Raw genomic sequence first — 14,872 nt, forward strand, 5'->3', positions numbered from 1 at the left:
CTGCCATAGGCAAGGACACCTCCCACTAGACCATGTTGCTCAAAGCCCCGGTCAACCTGGCCTTGTGGATTTCTGGGGAAGGGGCAGCCACAACTTCCCTGGGAAACCTGTGACAGTATCTCATCACCCTCACACTATCCTTCCTAATGTCTAATCTAAATCTTTTCTCTTCCAATTTAAAGCCATTAACCCTTGTTTTATTGTTACATGCTCTTGTAAAAAGTCCTTCCCCAGCTTTCCTGTATGCCCCCTTCAGGTACTGGAAGGATGCTATAAGTTCTCCCTAGAGTCTTCTCCAGGCTATATAAGATAGATCAACTTCCATTTTTTCATTTATGTTTGCAAGTCCAACAAAGATTCTTAAAGCCACTTTCAAAACACCACAGGGTTTAGACATTGCAATTCCTCTCAAACGTTGTCATCCTTAGGAAGTTATTCATCTGTGACAATTTGACTCTCTGGACCTGATGCCTTGCTTAGGTTGTTCTTCCTTTCAAATATCAAATATCCTTAAAGTCTGAAGTTTTTAAGGGGACCAATCCTTTGCCAGCTCTTCAGCTTCCTCAGAATTCAAAAATCTTTATCAATCACAATATCTAGCAACCTTTACTGAACTTAATCAAGCGCTATCTTTTATCAGTGGAAAATATCTCTCATTGTTAGGTACTCCTTATCTCCCTACCATTAGTAATTTTGTGTGCTGTCATAACAGCATTCCACATACCTTTTTTCCCATCTAGTAGTTCTGCATATTACAATTCTCTCTCTTCATATGGAAATCATTCCAGGTCTCTAATTATTTCCATTGTCCTATTATTTTCTGGACCATTTCCATTTCTGCTCTATCCCTTAAGAAATAAGATGACTGAGATTTACCAAAGTAAAAGACAGAAGTACAGTCACTGATTTATGTATCACATTTTGTTACTCTCTCTTTCCAAATAAACACCAGTTCTCACAGCATATTTTATGCTTTTAATATTAGTGTAAACATAAAGACTTCCATAAGACTATCTAGACTTCATATTTTCATGTGAATTTAGAGTAGCTCCAGTTGCACTTCCCAGCATGCACACTTTTCCATCTTCAATGTGTAATTCCACAGACTGAAGCTGATATTATTTTTTGGTATAACCAAGTACTTTAGTATTGAGCCATCATTAGAGCAAACAATATTATTATTTTAACTTAAGCTGTCTAACTCCTTTTTCAGCAGTAAATGTACTTATCAAAACTGTTGGTCAATTAGACCTAAATAGTCAGTAAGTTTAAAAATTTCTCTCCAAATAAAACAGTTTTCCAAGGAAAACACTGAACAGGTTAATATACAAAAGGTAAAGGAGTCCAAAACCAAAAGTTTAAGTTAGGCTATTAAAATTATATTTAGGCATTTCTCAATGGCTACCGTTGTTGTTTTTCTCAGAAGGAAAAAAAAAAACAAAATAAAACAACCTATTGAGAATTCAGATTTTCAGGCACCTGAGCCAGGAGCCCAATTTGAATATCCACTTCTGTAATCCTTACCCTAAGTTTTTATATGAAGCAGCTAAGGATAATAAGTTTAGGAAAAATGCTGGGTTTTTTTTGTTTCTTGGTTTTATATTTTAATCAAATTCAAAATTATTAGAAAATATGCTTCTAACCTTAAAAAGGGCTTGCAGTTTATTTCTGTATGAGAATAATATATCTTTCATTTTTATATTAATTTTAAAGTACTCTTGAGCTCTGCTAGAACAGTCTGAATGCATCTTTGCTAGGTGGCTTTGCCAAAATACTGTAAAATATAATAAAGTATTTGCATTGCATCACAATGTTTCTCTACTGGTATGAGAACAGCTTGCTATGAAGGATATTATTTAATTCAAAATGCTCAGGAACTCTATAACAGAATAAGCAGACGGAAACATTCAGAATGAACATAAGGTGGGAAAATGTCTTAAAAAAAAGAAGTAGTCTAGCAACATGAACCCAAACATGCAACACTTCCAAAGGAAGGGATGTAATCCTTGTCACTGGAGCAGTTCAGATGTAGCCACACAAGTTGCATGGGAATATACAGTAGAGAGCAAACCCACCCTTGCCTTTAGCTGAATACTTTGAATGATCTAATTTGTTCTTCTGCCTCTTTAAGAGAGTATTGAATAACCACACAGGTGAGAAGGTTGTGACTAGGGGGGTGGGGTGGTTGCCTGGGGGCTTTGGTTGTTTTTTTTTTTTTAGATAATTTATGGCACTTAGGGCTCTAGAATTACAATGGGCAAGTGTGCCGGGCTCTTCCACTGCTGATACTTAACCTTCCATAGACCTCTTCCATTCATACTTGCACACTCACATTTTGAAAATCTACAGTCTCTCTCAAAGCTGTTTTTTGTTTGGTTGGTTAGGGGGTTTTTACTTTTTTTTTTTTTTTTTTATTTTATTTAAGAAGAGTTTTGATGGCTTCTTCCCAGGTGGACATTAGTTTCTTTCATCAACTTTATGTTCCCCCAATATTTTTAACCCTCTGCTTGCCATACAAGGCACATCCATTAATCCCTTTTTTAGCTGTTATTTTTCACACATGCCTTTTCTCCTATAGTCGTCTTTATATTTCTCCTTCCATCCGTATTGTATGACTTTGCTTGCTTTTTGCAGTTACTAAACTGTTTCTTCCCATGTCTCATTTTCATCCTTCTCTATTCACCCATTTTCCTTGACCAGTTCTGATGAATTTATTTCCAGAGATATTCTGCAGTGTCTTTAGCACATCAAAATTTAAATTCCACCTGAATTCCTTTCTCAGACTCTATAATAAACTTGTTTACTAAGAAAGACAGATGTGAGAAGGATTGTCCTAGGGTCTTTATCAACTCCTTCTTTCAAAAGATGTTATTTCTACCTTTTGTGGTTGTAATTTGAAAAATATTCACAGAAACAAACAACATCCAGCAAGGCAGAAGGAAGAAAAATGATCCCTTATTACAAATAAATCTCGTTTGAAAGAAGAAATTAATCTTTTGGATATCTTCAGCACCATTCACACTTATATACAAGTATATATGTAATCCATATATATGCATTAAGTTTGGGATTATTTTCCTTTGTTTAGCACCCCACTGATTGTAAAGAAAGTCTAGAGTGAATCAGATACAGTAATCTATAAAGTTGGTATCTACTGCTGGTGGAATTATTCCAAAAAAAAGTACAGAGGTACTCTGAAGAGCAAATCAGTATTACTCCTGTGAAATCAAAGGAAGTATGGCCTACATCAACTATGATCAAGATATCAAATCAACATCCAATTAAAAAATAAAAAATGTTAGTACAAGGGTTGGCCTCATGACTGTCTGAACCTTCTTTGATTTGTGGGTTCTCATCAGCTCTTTGTCCTCTATTATAATGTCCCTTGCTTTCCTGGAACAGGACCATTAAGTTCTGCCTTTCCAAAAATTCAGGATTTACTTCATTAGAAATTTCTTCGTACTTCAAATGTCTTACAATGCTATTTCTTACCTCCTTCCTTGGAACAAAGGGTGATCAGAGTGTGAACTGTATCCATCAGTTCAAGCTGCTGTTTCTGCAGGACACTGTTATTGCTTGTTGCTTTGTTTAACTGCTTCTCTAGTTCCTGGATTATGTAGCTTTGTCGTGTGACCAAGCTTTGTAAGTTCTCTTTTTCCTCCTTCAAAGTGTCCAGCTCCTCTTTATGCCTTTCTTCCATTTCTAAAACTCTGTGCTCAAGTAAACTAAAATGAAATAAAACAATTAATAGGTCGTATGTAAGGCCAATTATTTATTAATACAGAAAACAGAACTCTTATTTCTTTCACCATATAATTCAATACAGAAATCAATTATTCTAAATAAAGTCACACCTACTAATTCAGCCCATTGATTTCCTCTGTCAAGCAGTCAAATATAACTGCTCTCTAAGGCACCATTTTGTGACTTTATCATGCTGTAGTGCTTAAAGTGCATGGAACTGTAATCTTGTTGCTAGACCCACTCAAGTACACAAGCATAGGGACAGTAACACAGTTTGATATCCATCTGAACATGAGCCAGAAGTCTGCTCAGGAGCCCAAGAAGGCCAACAGCATCCTGGCCTGCATCAGTAATAGTGTGGCCAGCAGGAGCAGGGAAGTGGCTTTGCCCCTGTACTCAGCACTGGTGAAGCTGCACCTCATTTACTATGTTCAGTTTTTGGTGCCTCACTACAAGAAGGACATTGAGTTACTGGAGCATGTCTAGAGGAGAGCAACCAGGATGGTGTAGGGTCTAGAAACAAGTCTTATGAGGAGAAGTTAAGGGAATTGGGAATGTTTAGTTTGGAGAAGAGGGGGCTGAGGGAAGACGTTATTGCTCTTTGCTGAAAGGAGGTTGAAAGGAGGTGGGTGCTGGCCTCTTCTCCCAAGTAGGTAATAATAGGACTAGAGGAAATGAAGGGCCTCCACTTGTGTCAGGGGAGGTTTAGACTAGATATCAGGAAGCATTTATTTACTGAGAGGCTAGTTAGGTGCTGGAACAAGCTGCTCAGAGAGGTGGTAGAGTCACCATCCCTGGAAGTATTTAAGAAACATGTAAATAAGGCACATCAGAACATGCTCTAGTGGGCATGGTGGTTTTTTCTTCTTTGATGGTTGGACTCAGAGGTCTTAGAAATCTTTGCCAACCATGACCATTCTGTGATTCTGTTATTTGTATACAGAAGTTCAAGCAGAAAAGCCTAAGGTAGACAAAGGAGGGAGAAGAACAAGACATTGAAGAGGACATAATCAGTAGTATCAGTGGATAAATATAATAAGAGACAAAATCCCTGGGGTAAACTAAGGAAGAGTTTATGAAGGGCCTTACCACTGGATGGAAGAGAAGTTTTAGTAACTACGGGGTACTATCAAGGAATATGTAACCCCTGATTCTATGATTCTATAAAAGTACCATTTTATGTTGTCTGTGATGCTAGGAAAGGAATTGTGCACCAGATGACTGATATCTACTTTCACAGAAGAATTACACTGTTTCCCCAGAAAATAAATCCCAAGCTGCGTTATAATGTCGGATTCCCTCATTTAGCTTGACTGCACATAAACATTTTCCCTAAGCCTTTTCTGGTTCCATGAAAGGCTCCTCAGACAGAAACCTGTTCAGCATCAAACTATGCAACCTTCTTAAATCAATTTTTATACATTTTATTAAATTTTTTGTTTTAAATAAAAGAAATCAAGCAGTAAATTTTTTTCACAAGTAAACACTGTCCCCTCACTCATAGTTCTTTTCTATTACCCTCTTTGTCTTAAATTGGAAGTGTACAATTTAGAAAGATCAAAGGCATGTCAGATTATATCTAGAAGAATATAAGGGTTGTAGACAGAAAGGACAGCTAATATCTGTCAACAGTGGACAAGAACTTTTTTCAGGCCAATGCTTTGGTGTTTTGGCCAGAAGTCTGCTGGGCATATAGAAGAAAGATTTTATTAATATTAGATAAAGAAATTAATTCAATACCTCTGCTACTTTGTGTTCAATAATTCTGCTATATATGCCAAAAGAGGTGTTTCTCATGCCCATAAACCAACTGGTGGTTACAATCTTGCCAACAAACTGCTTCCTGTTCAAGTCAGTCTTAGGTTTTATTTATTTGCACTCTCCCCCCACCTTTGTTTTTACTTCTGGATAATAGATCAGTGGCAAAATGCCTGCATAATTTCAGGTCATTTAACCTAACTGAAGAATGTAATAAAATCCCTATGGAATTGTTTCTACTAGGTATCACGGAGCCTTAATATGAGCTGTAACAAATTATAAAAATGCAAAGCTTAAATTCAGGCCCTGGACTTACTGTATAAGCTAAAGTAATATAAAAAATTTTGTTTTGAAAAAAAAGAAATCAAACAGCAAATTTCTTTTTCTGAAATATTATGAATGGGGGACTTACAAAGATACTGAATAAAATATACTTTGTAATCTCAATGTATCTAGTTTTGTGAAAAATAGAAGAATCTGGGTAAATGGGAAAACAATAGTAAAGATGAGAAGGGAAAACAGTTTTCTTTGGGGTCCCAAATGCAAAAGGAAACATGATATTCTCATTCTAAAAGGCTCATTAATTAGTAGTAAAAGACTTAAAAGATTCAGTGGACTGGAGTCAGAGAAGAGGTTTTGATCTGAAAGAAGATAGAGATTTTGAAGCCAAAGATAACAAATTATTTTAACATTTAAGATAATAAATTATTTTAACATGTTATGAGACCTGTAGCCTTTTTTTTTTAATCTCTTGAACTCTAACATTAAACAAGCCTTTATGGTCTAGACTCACATGGATTCTCTGGACAGTATGTCTATGGAAGTTGTTGGGATTTGTTGTGCAGAATGTCAGATCAATTTGTTTATTTAGGCAGAAGTGGTTGAAAATTCCTAATGGAACCAGTTTTAATCATAAAATACTGTCAAAAAATGTTTTATGTGAATTTTATCAGTTTTGTCCACTTCTTTATGTAAATTATTGAAATGCTCATTTTTACTCCAGATTTTAACTTTGTGATAGACTTTAAGTTATATCAATGCATTTCATATAGGAATGTATATAGGCCCTGGGCACAGTCTGTGATAGAATTAGTGCTAAGTGTGGCCACATCACAGTCTGACACTTTACAGTCTAGTGAAATGTTGTATACTGTAAATGTAAGAGAAGATGCCACTCTTGAAGCCAGAATATGACTTTATAGTTAAATGGTAAGTGATGGAAAAAAAAATAAAATCTCTTTATCTTTGTCCATATCAGTATCATATCAGCACGGGGTATTTCCCTAGTTCCACAACATCCTATCTTCATGTAAATGATCATGTAAATGATTTCCCTATCTGAATAACTTCATGCAAAAGAAAGAGCTTTGCCAGCCACAGTTTGTGCATTGCATTATTTGTTTCCCACCATAGCCTAAGACCACAGTAAATGAACCCATGGTGATGACAGTCTTATTTGTAGCAATGCTGGCCATGTCAGGCAAGAAGGAAGAGTGTTTAGAGCTTCTCAGTTTGGCATCTACAAAGATAAACAACAAGCAGATGTTTTACGGCTTTAGTAATAATACATCCTAATATTTACGAGTAGTGTGTCAACAACATGTGGTAGAAAGATGGTAGTGTCACAGCACTTGGTTCCTTTACTATGTAGATATGGTTTTCTATGTAGAGTAAAAGTCCTCTTATTGTAAACTGCAGAACTAAGCTATTTTAAAGAATGCATATGCATTTATGCAATGATCTTTAATCTACAACAGATATTCCCGAGGATAGGAGCACTCCCTGTATTCTTGGGAGAAATCCAAAGCACTCATAACATTTTACTAAGAATCAATGGGAAACCTTTGGTCAAAGATCCAAATGAATAAAAGCAAAATCTTAGTATAAAGTGGGGATTTCTGCACTGGTCTGTTCCAAAAAAAAGAAGTCCTTAAACAGCATGGAAGAACCTGCTGTTATGGTCTTGGACTACAGTGTGGCCAGAAATGTTCCTTTTTATTGTTATATTGTTATATTTATTACACCTCATTCAAATTTAAAAAAATATATTAAAAAAGAGCTAAAAACCTCATTTAAAATCTTGAAACTGGTCAAAACAAATTGCGAATATATTTAGATAATTTGTTTAACAGTTGTGAGACTGGTCTGTTCTCTCTTTTTTCCTTGTAACATTGGTCAATTTCTAATAGAAAAATGCCATGATGAAAAAACTTTGGTGAGGTTTTTTTTTTTCTAAGAAGCATTCTGAAGAGAGAGTTAAAGCGAAAATATTTCTACCAATTTTCATTAACAAGTATTTCTGACATAAAATATTAAATTTAAAAAAAAAGAAGGCTGTCTCTATAGTAATTAATGAAACAATCTGTAAGGGTTGACCGAAATTATTACATAACATTCTTTTCTAACACTTTCCAGTAAAGTGTTACAGGTATGATTTAATGACTGGCTTTTTTTTATACTGTTTATTGTATACATTTCCTACACTTTTGAAATTCCTATACATTCCTATAGGTGTGAACTTCCTGTATTTTTGAAGACATTTTAGATAAAGACAGATGAAGCTGCCATGTGAGCTATAATACAATAAAAATAAATCACCATTTGCCATCTTATATACATCTATATGTACACACACAGGCACATACACATATGTATTTTTTCTATAATTGTAGCCTTCAGTTTGGGGAAACAAATGAGACAGCTGAGGAACAAAATGACGTCAGGGAGACACAAATGTTAACATGGATAAATAGCAATGTTATCCATTGGACAATGACTCATTGGAGCCATTATCTAGAAGACAATTAAAAACAAACACACACATACACACCCCAAACTCAAACAAACTTGATTTTCTTAAAGGTTAACCATGTTCAGTGTCTACTCCGCTGATCCTGGCAAGGCTAGAGGTCTATTTTCAACCACACAAATGATGTGTTATTTTGTCAGGATGTTACTTTTGCCAGTGGGATGCCCTGGTGTAACTGTGTCCAGCTGATTCAGAAAAAGCCTCCTGATAACACTGGAGAGGGTAGAAGGCCCATACAGAAGTCAAGCTTTTTAACAGTTTTTTAACGAAAGCTGCTGTCATTTCGAAAGGTGATGAAGTAGAACATGTAGAAAGCACTCTGGTAGCTCTCCAGGGAGAAAGGAAAGTCTGGTTTACACAATCTGCCTTATAAGGCTGGTAGTTTATTCACTAATCCCTTCCAGACCATGGCAGTTTAAGAGATTTTATTTTTATCTTTGTTTTTAGAGGCCTCGGTTTAGACATAGGATATAGACCAGATCTTAGCAATGGAGATCTTTTGCATTAAAATAATCTTTTTTAAAATGGATTTATTAAAAATACAGATAAAAATACTTACTTTTTTTTGAGACATTTAATAAATAAAAACAAGTAATGTCATACTAGAAAAAAATTCTTTGGATGCATATATATGGTTCTCTTGTACTATGTATGTATCGGAAGCAAAGCAGGTAAGTGATTTAAATGCTTACTTTTGAGTGCAAGAATGTTATTTTCTCATTGAGACAGCTTCTTTGTACTTGCTTTTACATGAGTGAATCTTTCCCTGTATTGTTACTTGCTGATCAGTTTAAGAAAACATAAAAATATATGTTCCCATATTTCTCAAGGTCAGTAAAGTAATTGGTCACTTAGCACCACTAAGCCTATTTTTTTCATGCCAGTGGTACAATAATTCCATTGAAATCACAAAAGTGAAGAAAAGAATCTGCATGTGTCTTTTTAGTATATGCAAAACCTGCAAATAAACATACTGTGTTCCTTTATCTTTCACACAATCAGATGGCTGTTCAAGAATAATTCTTGAGCCCTCACCTGTCATGAGGTACAACAGTTCTTGTATTGAATGTGTTAAGGTACTTTAATTGTCTGCAAATTCAAGTTTGACTTTATTTTTAAATTTTGCTTCCATAATTCCATTAAACTTTTCTTATTTGTTCAACTGAGTAAATGAAAAGTTGTTTTCACACTTGCACACTTAAAAAAATGGCACACAATAAGATAAATGCAGCTAGTACATTAGGGGAAAAAAGGAACTCATAAAGGCACTGAAGCAGGGAAAGAATTCAAGAATAAATCAAAATAGATCTAGAAACCTCTAGTGGGAGAAAAAATGGCAATGGAAGAAACCACCATTTACAATATAGTGGGTGGAAACCCACAGAACTAAATTATTTATGGCATGAGAACACTCAATAGAAACATGATTCTGGGGCAAATGTTACTCTACTTGTGCCATGGAATATCTTTCAGTTCAGTGAGATAAAAAGAAAAAAAATTGGCCAGTCTTCCCAGCAGAGGCAGGAAGTAGAGAAAAAGTCCAGGAATAGATATATTCCTAGTCAAAAGAACACACATTGGTCCCTTGTTGATATGCAGTGTTTGTTTTATTCAAGGGTAATATACAATTTACATCAACTATAATCTATTATTAATATAAGATTTTGCATTACTTTAACCCAAAGTCCATCTTTTTGAAAATTATTAGATCATTATTTTTATTTTATATAGCGGAAAGTTTAGCACAGATAAAGAAATCTACCCACAATACACTCTCTGTTTTGATTATTTTTGTGATGATAATAGCTCAAACACTTATTCTTGCTGTGGTGTACACAAGAAAGCTCCTTTCCAAAAAAGCTTGCTGTCCACATAGTCAATGCAGATAAAAAATCTTCTCTATTTTAATGATGTTAACGTGATATGGAGAGGAATGAAAACATTTCAACTGTGAACAACTACTGAACCTAGGCTGAGGGGTACTCTCTAAATACTACTTGAAGTTAAGCAAACTAAAATCATTGGCTTGTTCAGTATCTGCTTTAATCATCAAGATTTGTTTCCTCATGAACCTGTTGCATGCATAATTGATTTCAGCATCAGGACATTCAAGGCCAAGATTACAAAGTTCTTTGTTAGGAATAGATGAAGATACAGGTGATGATGATCCATTTTTTAGTGTTCATAACATCCTCATTTTATCACTCCCAAGGAGAGAGCAGCAGAACCCAGGCAGTGTATGCCAGATTCTGGCTTCATTACAAGGTAAAACTCCATGTGTTTTTCCATTTCTCTGCTTACAGCTATACTTCTGAAAGAAATAGTAGGGTATAGAATGTGCTTTCTAACCTACCTCTCCTTTTCTCCCCTCCAACACAGACCATTTTGTCACTTCACAGACTACTTCATCATAATGTCAACCAAGTCAAAGGTGAATGTATGTGAAACTTAATTGTTTACTGACATGACAACTTTACACCCTAACACATAACTAAGATAAATAAATAAATACAGATTGTTAATTACACAAGACTTGCGCTCATGAGCAACCAGTGAAATTTTGATGCTAACCACATTTCAGCAAATAAAAATGCTATTATTTATGGACTTAACTAATGCTTGGATTAATCCCAACTTGAAATAGGTTTTTAAAGCGTGCGGAATGAACTGCCTTGTGCACATGCCTATACTCCTCATGGGCAACAGGGAGATCACATATGAAATTTAAGTGAATTACTTAATTACAAGATAGCTGAAGTTGAGGCTAATCCCACACACATTTATTCATATTTATAACTGGTTAAGGGAAACCTGTGGAGTTCACAAGTTTTCAGTCTAGTACAGGTTCTCCACAATGACATATGCTGGAAATATTGGTTATAAACTGATGCTAGACTAAAAGCATTAAACTGGTTTTCATAACCAGTAGCAATAATAGTAAATTATTTGACCAGATCTGCAGCCAGACACATTTAGCAAACACATTTCTTTGTGACAGTATTTTATGTTTGTCATGATTATCTGGTTCTTTGCTCTCTCATCCCAATAGGCCCTTGTCTATTGTGGGTTAGTTTTCCTCAGCATAAACCTGGGCAAGGTCTTGCTGCCTCAGCTGCTGATTCCTGTCCAGCAGCCTCCAAGTCATGCTGCCTTTTTTGGGAAACTCTCTGATCTCAGTTCAGACAGTCAGCTAAATTTGTACAGGATGCTTCAGTAAATGCTTCATTTTTAAAGCTCTTTGCCTTAATTTAATGCCAAATGTAGACATAGGAAAGAGAAACCTTAGTCCTAGTCAGACTTACCTCACATTTGTTCTTTGTACAAAGGAACCCAGAGTGAAGCACTCTGAACTCTTGGCCTAAACTGTACTGCTACAGGGATATGAGCCTTAGATCACTAGAAAAAGGGCAGCCAAGACAGAAAATGGTGCCAAGACAGACTTCAGGTGCTGAGTCCCAGTGTCACATAAACACCTTCCTGTGAGAGAAGGTGACAACACAGAAAGGGACTACACTGGAACTTCTTTTTGACAGTCATTTCACTGCTTAAAGAATTATGTTCTGCTGAATAGTTTTTTCTTCAATTTCAACATAAATTGCTTATCTTTCTCTTATTCTTTAAATGCAGCATGACTCCAAGTATGCTTTACACAATTTGGTCCAAAGGTTCAGACAGATTCTTCCACATTAGATCTACTGAAGATTTAATATTAGTAGTGATCTGTACCAATAGCACAAGTTTTACTAAGTACAACAGATGAAAATAAGCCTTTTGAGTAGATGAGCAAGGATAGATTCTAATAAGAAATAGTTCAAAAGTGGAAATAACAGAATAACAATATAAAACTATTTCTTTTGCACTTTAGGGTAGCTGATAATCTCATAATTTAGTATTCCTATTTTCTACTTCAAAGTGCCTATGCATGTTACCACAATGCTTTTCAGCAACAGGACTGTGGTCATCCACTGTGCTGTCAGGAAGCAAACTGATTTGTAAACTTACAGTGTGTATGGAATCATAAAAATCAACTTTCATTTATCATATAGAACCCCAACACAGTGTGAGTCCACAACCTGATTCTTCCAGCCATTTCATAAATTTTACCTGTACTTTTCACCTACTGTATATTCTTCTTCTATTTCACCAGCTGCTTAGAACAGCATAGGAACAGACTTTATGATGAACAGTGAATGTAAAAGATTAATGTTACTTAATGTTACTCATTCTTACCTGTTTTTCTCATGAATTTTCAGGATTTCATGTGTCTGTTGCAGAAGTTGTTTTTCTAGCTTGTATGTTGACAGTGAATTTTCCAGTAGCTGAATTTCAAGTCTGGATGTTTGATTTAGCACCTTAAGGACAAATTAAAAATATTAATGTTTATATTCTCCTGGTTATGTTGTTATAGCCACATAATGCAACCGTTTCATTCTGATTTGATGATTCTTCAAGAATTGTTTCTAAATTATTTTTTAATCTCAGCTGCTCAGCTGGTGCAAATGAACTCAATCAAGCTCCACAGATATGTACCAGCTGATATTCTGGCACCCTGTTTAATGTAGAATAATACTAAGTCGGCAGAAAAAAGAAAGATGACTGCCAAATAAGCTTTATTTTAATGGAACAATCAAGAGGCATGCCTCAAACATTCATTCCTACAAAGCATGCCTCAACCAGAAGAGGGCAAGAGTACTTGGACTAAAGCCAAAGTATTGCATCTGCTGTTTTGTAAATAGAGCTCCTACTGTAGCTTTCCAGAGTTTTCTCTTTTGCAGTGTTGGCAGAACTCTGGTGTCTACTTGCATTCTTGCACAGATTTTTAAGATAATAGCTGTGATCCTAAACATTGCTTTATGCAATTATATTTAACATTAGTAGTGATCTGTACCAATAGCACAAGTTTTACTAAGTACAACAGATGAAAATAAGCCTTTTGAGTAGATGAGCAAGGATAGATTCTAATAAGAAATAGTTCAAAAGTGGAAATAACAGAATACAATAAAGAATGAAAGTAATAATATTAATGTTAGCTGATTCTGTTAGCATATCATTCATTACATAGAGTCTGGAGGAGGGTATTGTAGACTGTTTTTGTAGGTATGTGTCCACACAACAGCTGAGATACAATCACTTCTGGAACTAAACATAATGCCTCTTTAATAGAACCTATCAGATCTTTCTTGGAAGAGTATTTATCATTATCATCATCATAAGATTATATAGTAAACTTTTTGTGCATACCTGATAGGAATTTGTTAAAGAACATAAAGCAAAAAGAATGGTTCTCAGACTCAGTCTGGTGCCTTTATCTTGTTTGAAATTATTGGCATTCCCAGAGCAACTTGAGTTGTCTTTTTTTAAGCTTCTAGAGGTTGAGAAAAAGTGGAAATCATCAGTACACAGATGTTATACCCTTCAGGATGGATATATCTGGAGGTGCCAGGAGGCATTACCACAGTTTCCTGACAGAAACTGAAGGTGAATTGCAAAGGCTGGCAAGGAATAAGAAGACAGGAAAGTAGCAACAGTGTTCCAATGAGGATACATCTGTGGATAAACCTACAGAATATCAGTGGAGATCCAAGTAAAGAAGAAAGTCTAAAGAGTATCAGTAGTGTTGCAGATGGGTCAGTGGTTGGGAAGGGACAGTGAGGTTTAAAGGATGGGGAGGCTCAATCTTCAGCCCTTCAGATTCCTCCTTACTCTGGTATGAGACCCTGCCCTACCTTTCTCCTCCCTGCATCCTACAGACCTTTACCTCTCAACCAGGCAGTTGGCTGCCTCCATCACTGTATAAAGCAGTCTCTTTTCACTTTATTAAGCCACCTGTACCACTTTTCTGATTGATGGTAAAGACAGAAACTTTCTCATACTGCTGAAAGAGGGAAGGTGGGAAAGACCATCACTGAGCTTGAAGTCAGAGCATGTACTGCAACAAGGAAGAGCCACACCACTCCCACTGAGATCTTGAACATCTCTTAAATTACCCATCGAGAGGTATAGAAGGAGGAAGTCATCCACTCCTTCATGCAGTTACCAGTGATACTATTACCTTGAAGCAGTTCCTCAAAGGAAAAAGTGAGACAGAGACAATGCATTGTCCCTTTTGTCCCTTACCTGCTTGAAGGAGGAAAAAGCGAGAGTACTCAACACTTACACCTATGTAGGTCTTTTGCGATATAAGAAGGATTTCCACACCTTTCTCATTTTTACTGATCATATGTCACTACAATCCATAGGTTTTCTTCTCTATGTTTCTGTTTAGATATTCTGTTGATACTGAATTAAACATTTTAATAATCAATATACTAATTTTGAGAAACTGTGTTCATTTGAGATTACAACACTTAAAAGTGAATGTTGAACTGTTAACCAAGATGTAGAAAAAAGGTGCAGGGAACTGTATAATACAGTGTATCTCTCTCTCATAATTACTGGTGTTTCTCTGTATACTAGAATACAATTACATAAAAACTTGGTAATGATATTGTAAACATGATTAAGGACATTTGAGCAGAAAACATGTTCTTTCAGGAAATATATGTGCTACTAGAACTAACC

At 35.6% G+C, this 14,872-nt stretch overlaps 1 protein-coding gene across 2 annotated transcripts in view; it reads right to left on the reverse strand.

The window, feature by feature from the left end:
* Positions 1–14,872, reverse strand: part of ANGPT1 (angiopoietin 1) — a 156,945-nt gene that overhangs the window by 67,902 nt on the left and 74,171 nt on the right. For both annotated transcript variants that reach the window (XM_071738202.1, XM_071738203.1), the window contains 2 exons: positions 12,542–12,663; positions 3,493–3,725 (listed from right to left, as the gene is read on the reverse strand). In XM_071738202.1, the coding sequence (XP_071594303.1) occupies positions 3,493–3,725; positions 12,542–12,663 (355 nt within the window). The remainder of the gene's footprint in view (positions 1–3,492; positions 3,726–12,541; positions 12,664–14,872) is intronic.

The sequence above is a fragment of the Heliangelus exortis genome, chromosome 2 (genome assembly GCF_036169615.1).
Source record: "Heliangelus exortis chromosome 2, bHelExo1.hap1, whole genome shotgun sequence".
NCBI classification, from domain to species: Eukaryota; Metazoa; Chordata; class Aves; order Apodiformes; family Trochilidae; genus Heliangelus; species Heliangelus exortis.